Source organism: Chelonoidis abingdonii, chromosome 11 (assembly GCF_003597395.2).
Source record: "Chelonoidis abingdonii isolate Lonesome George chromosome 11, CheloAbing_2.0, whole genome shotgun sequence".
NCBI lineage: Eukaryota > Metazoa > Chordata > Testudines > Testudinidae > Chelonoidis > Chelonoidis abingdonii.
The window spans coordinates 62,823,648-62,832,954 of record NC_133779.1 but is presented as its reverse complement, the minus strand read 5'-3'; the positions used below and the strand labels follow the sequence as shown (position 1 = coordinate 62,832,954).

The window sequence follows — 9,307 nt, the reverse complement described above, 5'->3', positions numbered from 1 at the left end:
GTCCCCCCAAAACCTTGTCAGGGGACCCCCAAGACCCAGACCCTCTGGATCTTTAACCCAAGGAAGTAAAACCCTTTCCCACTGTTTGCGCCTCTCGGCTCTCCCTCCCTGGGGTTACCGCCTGGAAGATCATTGTATTTATCAAACTCCTCTTGAATCTTATACAGAGAAGAATAGCCTTCTCCCTCCTTCTCTTTCCCCCTCCAGACTTCCCCTGAAGAGGAAAGTATCTGAATAAGAGAGAAAAGATTAGCCATCTCTTCCCCTTCTCTTTTCTCCACCAATTCCCGGTTGGCATCCAGACCAGTCCCTGGGGTCTCCCCCCGAAAATAAAAAACAATCAGGTTGCTTAAACAAGAAAAGCTTTAATTAAAGAAGGAAAAACAGTAAAAATTATCTTTGTAAATTTAAGATGGATTAGGTACAGGGTTTTTCAGCTATAGACACTGGGAATACCCTACCAGCCTAAGTATTCAAGTACAGATTAAATCCTTTCAGCCAAATACACATTTGCAAATAAAGAAAACAAACATAAGCCTAACTCGCCTGATCTACCTACTACTCACTATTCTGAACTGATAAGAGCCTGTATTGGAGAGATTGGAGAGAAACCTGGTTGCACGTCTGGTCACTCTCAGAACCCAGAGAGAACAACCAAACACTAACAGCACACACAAAAACTTCCCTCCCTCCAGATTTGAAAGTATCCTGTCCCCCGATGGGTCCTCTGGTCAGGTGACAGCCCAGCTTACTGAAGTTGTTAACCCTTTACAGTAAAAGAGATATAAAGTACTTCTGTTCTTTAACTCCTACTATTTGTTCATGACAACTTAAAAGAGATCTTTTGCATGAAGCATATTCCAGTTACACTATATTCACTCATTAGCATATTTTTATAAAACCATATGGGCTGCAACGTCACACCCGCCTCCTGAACTTACTGCCAGAGCCTTGAACACTGCCCATGGCAGAGGAAGGATACCTGAAATTCCTCTCTGGGTTCCCCTCTGGGGCAGACACCCCAAAAGGGAAAGAGACCCTGATCCAGCTGTGGGCTCACACCTATCAGCTATGAGAGACCTTTCAATGACCAGCAAAATCTCCCCTGCCCCTTTCACTCAGGTTGGGTTTGCTTCCAGCTAGAGTCCTTGGGGTCTGTTCCCAGCGCAGCAGTCACCAGGACCCAAGCTTCCAGCTCCAGGATACACATCTCTGTGCCCCTCTTCCACGCCATTACAGCCAGTTCCTGCTTCGGAGTCTTAACTGCTTTGTCTCAAGTTCAGAGTTTGCTGGTGGGCCCGTCACTGGATGAGCTGGGATACCACAGAGCGTGCGTCTGCTTCCAGAGTGCTGCGGGTGGAGCTCCTGTCCTGGGCCAGAGCCCAGCTGGTGTAAATCGGCCTTAGCTCCATTGGAGCCAGTGGGCCCAGAGCCCAGCTGGGGGTCAGTCAGTAAACGACCATCCAGACCAAGGGGCTGTCACCAGTTTACACCAGCTGAGGACCTGGGTCCTTCTACACTGAAATTTAACTTTTTATATATGCGGTAGGGGTGGGAGAAGAGTGGGCTGGGAGGACACAGGGTCTGTGATAGGGATTGTGGAAGGGGACATGGTGTGTGTGTGAAGGGGATTGTGGATGGGGACACAGGGTGTGTGTATGTGAGGGGATTGTAGTGGGTACACAGGAAGGGTGAGTGTTTGAGGGGATTGGGGGGACACAGGAAGGGTGTGTATGAGGGGATTGTGGGGGGGGACAGTGTGTGTGTGTGTGTGAGGGGATTGTGATGCGGGACACACAGAGTGTGTGTGTGAGGGGATTGTGGAGGGGACACAGAGTGTGAGGGGATTGTGTGTGGGGGACACAGAGTGTGTGTGAGGGGATTGTGAGGGACACAGGAACGGTGTGTGTGAGGGGATTGTGGGGGACACACAGGGTGTGTGTATGAAGTGATAGGGGGTGCAGGGTATATGTGTACATGGCGTGGGGTACAGCCACTGATTTCAGTTCAGTCTTGGGCTTTGTGGCTTTTGCTGCTGTCCCAAGCAACGCTGCCTGTGAACCCCGAACCATTCGCCTTTCTTTGCTCAGCCCCCACGGGGCTGAATCCACGTTTAAAGTGATTCCACAACAGTTGTGGCACTTTCAGTCCTCACCCTCCCTTAGTCCGAACTCACGTTCCAGTGTGGATGAGCCCCGAGACAAGCGTGGAGGCCCTGTCGGGTTAGCTTCCCCACCAGCACGTCCCAGGATGCCAGCATGGGGCAGGGGTCTTTTTGGCTTCACAGGCCAATGCAGAGGGAGACAGAGGCAGGCTGGAGGTCCCTTTTCCACATGGAGTGGGGTTCCGGGGGGGCAGCTGCTCCATGGGGAAGCTCTGCCCATCTCACTGAGACGTGGCCCCTTATTCCCAGTCAGACTCTCTGGCTCCAGCTCCCAGCTCTACCTTGGCCTGTGTTGTACAGACAAAACTACACAGGATCTTTTCAGGGGGCAAGACAAAGAAGCCACATTTATTATGATAACAATCTGATTTATGACCGATAACTAATATCTTAATCCAGACACACATTATACCTAATACACACACACACACACACACACACAAAATGTTCTGCAGCTTGAGTTTGCAGCTCGGGTTCGTAGCTTGTGGCAGTAACTGGCCAAGAAAGCCGGGCACAAGGCCGAGCTGGGTCTCTGTTGGGCCTGCACCAATATCCTTCCATGTTGGCAGCAGAATGTTACCCAAAGTCTCTCATCTCACCCTCTTTTTTATAGGCTTTTAGTTTGGATTCAAAGTCTATAGGTCTTGCTGTGTCACGCTGCTTCTAGGTTTGGACTGACCATCCATCAATTGCAGGCGTGACTTTCAGCCTTGGACCTGGCTTTGATCTTCCTTCTATTGTTCTTTTGTCCTTTTCTTTTTAGGGTGGATGCTTCTTACCTTGTTTAGGGCTGTTGTCTAGGTCTTTAGCCATTGGTATTTTAACTCTATTTCATCAGGACAGGCTGGGGCTGGAGGCTGATTCCATCATCCATACATGCCTCAGTCACACATCTAAACTAAACTAATAAGATTACAGCAGGGTTTGCAAAAATGAAGGTTGGAGGAAGCTTTTACAAAATGGGATGAATGTTTTAAATGGGGTTTGAATTCCAATATGGCAAACAGTGAACAGAAGTTACAGTGTAGGCAAGTGTAGTGTGGATGGTGAACAGAAGTTACATTAATAAAGTGAACAATTAAAAACAATTTTATTTATCAGTTCTACACCTGTGACATTCAAGAGCTTCTGTTTGCAAACCTCCCTCACATGTTGGTCCTTGTAGACAGATCCATGAGCAGGACCAAGTGTGCCCAGTGCTGGGGGAGAGATGAAGTGGGTGTGCTGGAGATGCTGGGGCTTTGGGACCAGTTAGAAAAAGGCTCCTGCTGCAGACAAGCGTCTTCTCCTTCATCATCAGGGTAATTATCCCTGGTGCCCGCTGGGCTTCCACGTTGGACTTGGCACTCACAGCACCTGCCACTGTCTCAATGCCAATGCATCATAGACATGCTGCCACCGGGTTAACGGAGACAGCTCAGTGGGGATGCACACAGCATTAGTGGCAGAACCAGGGAGAAAATCCAGGAGTCCTGGCTCCCAGCCCCCCTGCTCTAACCACCAGCCCCTGCTCCCCTCCCAGAGCTGGGGAGAGAACCCAGGAGCCCTGGCTCTCAACTCCCCCCCCCCCGCCCCGCCCCGCTCTAACCCACTAGACCCCACACCCCTCACACTACTAAAGTGACCAGATGTCCTGATTTTATAGGGAAAGTCCCTGTTTTGGGGTCTTTTTCATATATAGGCTCCTATTACCTCCCACCCCCATCCCGATTTTTTCACATTTGCTGTCTGGTTGTAGATAAATCTCTGCATTAAGCATCTTCACAGAACTGTGTATCACTGTCATATGACTGTACTGTGCCTCTTCATAGACCCTCGCATTAAGTCTTTCCCTATGTAACCTCTATTTTCAAACAACTTTCTATCAAGTTCTTTGATATAGGAACTTTGTATCAAATCCTTATATAGAAACTTTGTATCGAGCCTTAGTATAATGTTATAGCTCCTAAGGATAGTTAAGGTAGAAGGAAAATGTCTTTTTGCTCAGAGCAGAATATGATCTCCCCCCCAACACCTCCCGTTTTAATCAATTGCCCTGTGGAATGAACGAGGTGTGACTGAGCCAGATGTGGAAGGCAGCATCTCCAGACAGCTGCAGCCCTTGGAGAGGGGATGGAAACCAGACTCAAGGACAATAAAACCTGGCTCTCTAAAGAAGAGCAGACATACTGACGGCCTTGGGGGTTAGAAGCCAGCACCTTCTTTTGAAAACACCCTCTTTGAAAATAAATGTGGCAGCATTAAGACAACCCAGAAGGAAGTGCCACAGATGACCAATGGACACAGACACAGATTTTGAATCTGGTATAGATTTGCATGAGAGGGAAGCTGCTTTAAATGTTGGGTGTCTTGCAGAGGATCCCAGGTCTCATCAACATCAGAGAATTGATCCGGATCGGCAGACGCCCAGCTCCACCCCTCCCCCATCTAACTGGCCAGGTGAGGCCAGTGAAGTTAAGGGGAGCAACTACTTGGTAACAACAAGACGGAGTGTGTGGGTGTGTGAGTGTGAGTGTGATCGCTTCTGGCTCTATGAGCTAAGAGGAGTGAAAACATTATCTAAATCATGTCTCATATGCATATGACACAGCGTGGATTGACACATCTATTACCAATAAAAGCTGCGCTTTGCCTTATCCCCACCGAAAACCCTGGGCAAAGTCCGATGTGGTCACCCTACACAGTACTAGGGGCAGAACCCAGGATTTGAGACTTCCAGTCCTGAGCCTTCACCCCAATACTGGGTGCAACTTGCAGAGGTGCTTGGCTCCAGGGCTGGCCAGAGGATTCAAGGGGGCTGGAGCAAAGCAATTTTGGGGCCCTCTTCCATAAAGAAAAGTTGCAATACTATAAAATACTATATTCTCGTGGGGGCCCCTGTGGGGCCCGGGGCCTGGGGAAATTGCCCCACTTGCCCCCCCCCTCTGGGCAGCCCTGGTTGGCTCCTGCTGCCCCTGCCAGCCCCTTTGGGAAAACGACAACAGGGGGACTTTCCCGGCAGCTCCATCCCTGCGCATTTCTTGGACTAGCCACACGGTGACGCTGCTGCCTGTGATGAACCAACGGAGGGCCCAGCTCAGCCCTGCAAGAGCTGTGGGTGCTGTTGGGCCCTTGGCTCTGAGCCAGGGCAGTATGTGCACGTGTGCATGTGCTAGTGTGCACACCAGTGTCTGGCTGGGACAGCCCAGTGTGTGTGCCATAGGTGTGCATTGATGTGTGTGCTAGTGTCTGGCTGGGCCCCTGGGTCTGACCCAGCCCAGTGTGCGTGTGTGCATGCGCAGGTGTGCATTGATGTGTGTGCTAGTGTCTGGCTGGGCCCCTGGGTCTGACCCAGCCCAGTGTGCGTGTGTGCATGCGCAGGTGTGCATTGATGTGTGTGCTAGTGTCTGGCTGGGCCCCTGGGTCTGACCCAGCCCTGTGTGTGTGTGTGCATGCGCAGGTGTGCATTGATGTGTGTGCTAGTGTCTGGCTGGGCCCCTGGGTCTGACCCAGCCCTGTGTGTGTGTGTGCATGCGCAGGTGTGCATTGATGTGTGTGCTAGTGTCTGGCTGGGCCCCTGGGTCTGACCCAGCCCAGTGTGCGTGTGTGCATGCGCAGGTGTGCATTGATGTGTGTGCTAGTGTCTGGCTGGGCCCCTGGGTCTGACCCAGCCCTGTGTGCGTGTGTGCATGCGCAGGTGTGCATTGATGTGTGTGCTAGTGTCTGGCTGGGCCCCTGGGTCTGACCCAGCCCTGTGTGTGTGTGTGCATGCGCAGGTGTGCATTGATGTGTGTGCTAGTGTCTGGCTGGGCCCCTGGGTCTGACCCAGCCCTGTGTGTGTGTGTGCATGCGCAGGTGTGCATTGATGTGTGTGCTAGTGTCTGGCTGGGCCCCTGGGTCTGACCCAGCCCTGTGTGTGTGTGTGCATGCGCAGGTGTGCATTGATGTGTGTGCTAGTGTCTGGCTGGGCCCCTGGGTCTGACCCAGCCCTGTGTGTGTGTGTGCATGCGCAGGTGTGCATTGATGTGTGTGCTAGTGTCTGGCTGGGCCCCTGGGTCTGACCCAGCCCTGTGTGCGTGTGTGCATGCGCAGGTGTGCATTGATGTGTGTGCTAGTGTCTGGCTGGGCCCCTGGGTCTGACCCAGCCCTGTGTGTGTGTGTGCATGCGCAGGTGTGCATTGATGTGTGTGCTAGTGTCTGGTTGTGCCCCTGGGTCTGACCCAGCCCAGTGTGTGTGTGTGTGTGCGTGTGCGTGCGTGTGTGCATGTGTAGGTGTGCATTGATGTGTATGCTAGTGTCTGGTTGTGCCCCTGGGTCTGACCCAGCCCTGTGTGTGTGTGTGTGTGAGAGAGAGAGAGAGAGAGAGAGAGAATGGGCACACTAGCGCTGGCTGGGCCCCTGGGTCTGACTCAACCCTGTATATATGTGTGTGCCTGTAGGTGTGCATTGATGTTTGTGGTAGTGTCTGGCTGTGCCCCTGGGTCTGACCCAGCCCAGTGTGTGTGTGTGTGTGTGTGTGTGTGTTAATGGGCACACCAGCACTGGGTCTGACCTAGGCCAGTGTGTGCGTGTTTGTGTGTGTGTGCATGTGTTTGCACACATAGGTGTTAATTGATGTGTCTGCTAGTGTCTGGCTGTGCCTAGGGTCTGACTCAGCCCAGCTTGTGTGTGTGTGTGTGTGTGTTAGTTAATGGGCACACCAGCGCTGCTTGGTCCCTGCGTCAGCCTTTCCCCTTTCAGCTGGCTGAGTGCCTGAGGCCTGTCTGTGCCTGGCTCCTGCTTCCTCGCTTTGTTCCTGATTCCTGCGTCCTGGCCCTGGCCATGGTTCCTGACGACCAACTCTGGTTCCATCCCACAGGCCCGGCCTAACCACTGGACTGCAGCTTAGTTCCTGATACACGGCTACACAACACACCCAGCCTCCTGGGCACACCCCTGTGCAGAACACTACCCCAGCTTGTGTACACACTCACACAGCCCCCTACAGCTTCACACACTCATGAACACTTCTTTGTGGACACTTGCGAGTGTGCTTCTTGCACACATGGATTTGTGAATGCACACGCATTCACTCATTCCTCATGCTTACCTGCCTGGTGTCTCTCTCTGTCACACACATGCAAACACCCGGCAAGCCTACAAGGCAAAGCGCAGACGGCCAGCTTCAGCCAGCTCAGATTACAACCTCCCTGAAACAAAGGGCTCCCAGACCAGAGGGAGCAGATCCAGGGAAGGGGGGCAGGGTGGGCTGGGGAACCCTAGAGGGCCGCTCCCATGATGCTCAGTGCCCCGCACCAGGTTGGGGGGCCTGGTGGGATGTCTGTGATGCACCAGGCTCGTGATTTGCAGTGTGCTGTGGGGCTGCTGCCAGCAAGGCTGCCATTAATCCCCAGCTCCGGGCTGGCAGCCCAGCCCCCTCACCCCTGGCCCTGCCCCTGCCCCTGGCCCTGGCCCAGGGCTGCAGAGAGCAGGCAGGGGAGGTGGAAACACACTTCCAGGCCCAGCTAAGCAGCACTACAGGGGATCAGCTCCCCCGCCCAGCCAGTGACCCCATCCTCCCAGCACCCTGGGGCCAGATCGATGCTGGCGCCTCCTAGAGGGGAAAGGCCCCATGTCCCATTCTCCATCCCCTCCCTTTGCGCTCCCTGTCACCAATCCTGGCCTTTCCCCTAGTCAGGGGTGACCTTTAACCCAGGTTTGGGGGATGACCTCAGACCCTGAGACAGGAATGTGGAATATGCAGCCTCTGGAAGGGGAAGGTGAGGGGCAGGTGGCAGCATGTTGAGAGCAAAGAGAGGTCAGGCCCTGGGCTGGAAGTGGTCTTGGATGGATGGGGGGGGGAGCCAGGACTCCTGGTTCTGACCCTGGCTGTGGGGTGGGGGCTGAGAGCCAGGACTCCTGGTTCTGACCCTGGCTGTGGGGTGGGGTGAGGTGGGGGCTGGGATCCAGGACTCCTGGGTTCTGTCCCTGGCTCAGGGGGTGGGGTGGGGGCTGGGGGGGGGGGGGCTGGGATCCAGGACTCCTGGGTTCTGTCTCTGGGAGTGGGGTGAGGTGGGGGCTGGGATCCAGGACTCCTGGGTTCTGTCTCTGGGAGTGGGGTGAGGTGGGGGCTGGGATCCAGGACTCCTGGGTTCTGTCTCTGGGAGTGGGGTGAGGTGGGGGCTGGGATCCAGGACTCCTGGGTTCTGTCTCTGGGAGTGGGGTGGGGTCCAGTGGGTTAGAGGAGGAGGGAGCTGGGACCCAGGACTTCTAGGTTCTACCCAGGCCCATCAGGATCTGTATACCAGACCGACTTGGGCCTGTCTGAGTGGTAAACGGATCCCAAGGGGCCTGGGAAGAGCCCAGAAGTCCTGGCTCCAGTGGCCGGTCCGTTCCCCCGGTGCAGACCCTGACTCTTGGCTATCACCGCGACAGCGGGAGGGACCCCCTGCTCCGAGATTCAGCAGGAGGCGCTGCAGGGGTTAGATGGGGAGCCGGACCGGGGCAGGGGCAGGGGCAGGGGCAGGGGCTTCCAGTGGCGAGGAGTGGGGCTGGCTGGGGAGAAGGGGAGCCAATGTGCTTTAGGGGCGGGGGCCCCAGGGGTGTCTCGGTTCCGGCTCGCACACCCGCACTCCCCGCCCTCTCTGGGCAGGTGGGTGTTTGGGGGTCGGGGGCGGAGCAAGCCGGGCTCGGGGCGGGGCGAGCCGGGCTCGGGGGGCTGGAGTCCGGGACGGGCTCCCGGAGTTACTCACAGTTTCTCCCGGCCGCGGACACCATGGGCCAGTCGGGCTGCCCGCTTCGGGGCCTCCTGCTTCTGGCTCTGATCGGTCGCCCAGGTAGGCACCGGGCGCCCCGGCCGCCGGACCCTCAGGCCCCTCCGCTGCCCAGCCCGTGCCCCAGGCAGGCGCTGCCCCCCCCGCAATGTGAACTTTAGTCTCGGACTGGGGGGGCATCTGCGAGCCCCTCTGCCTCCCCCGCCCGGCCCTGGGCTGCTGCCGCCTCACCCGGCAGGGGCTCCCCGGGTCTCGTCTCTGCCCCTCCCTGCCGGGGCCAGGGGGCACAATCCCCATCCCGGGAACAGTCACCTGCCAGGCTGAGCCCCCTTGGCAGGACCCTTCTCCCCCACGCCGGGTCAGAGGAGCAGGGGTTGGGGAGGGCAGGGGGAGGGGAAGCAGTGTAGGGTGG

At 55.5% G+C, this 9,307-nt stretch overlaps 1 protein-coding gene across 1 annotated transcript in view; it reads left to right on the top strand.

The window, feature by feature from the left end:
* Nucleotides 1-8,827: 8,827 nt before the first annotated feature.
* The window catches only part of BCAM (basal cell adhesion molecule (Lutheran blood group)), a 37,102-nt gene continuing 36,622 nt past the window's right edge, over nt 8,828-9,307 (top strand). The window contains exon 1 of the mRNA XM_075070487.1: nt 8,828-8,958. Within this exon, the coding sequence (XP_074926588.1) occupies nt 8,898-8,958 (61 nt within the window). The 5' untranslated portion in view covers nt 8,828-8,897. The remainder of the gene's footprint in view (nt 8,959-9,307) is intronic.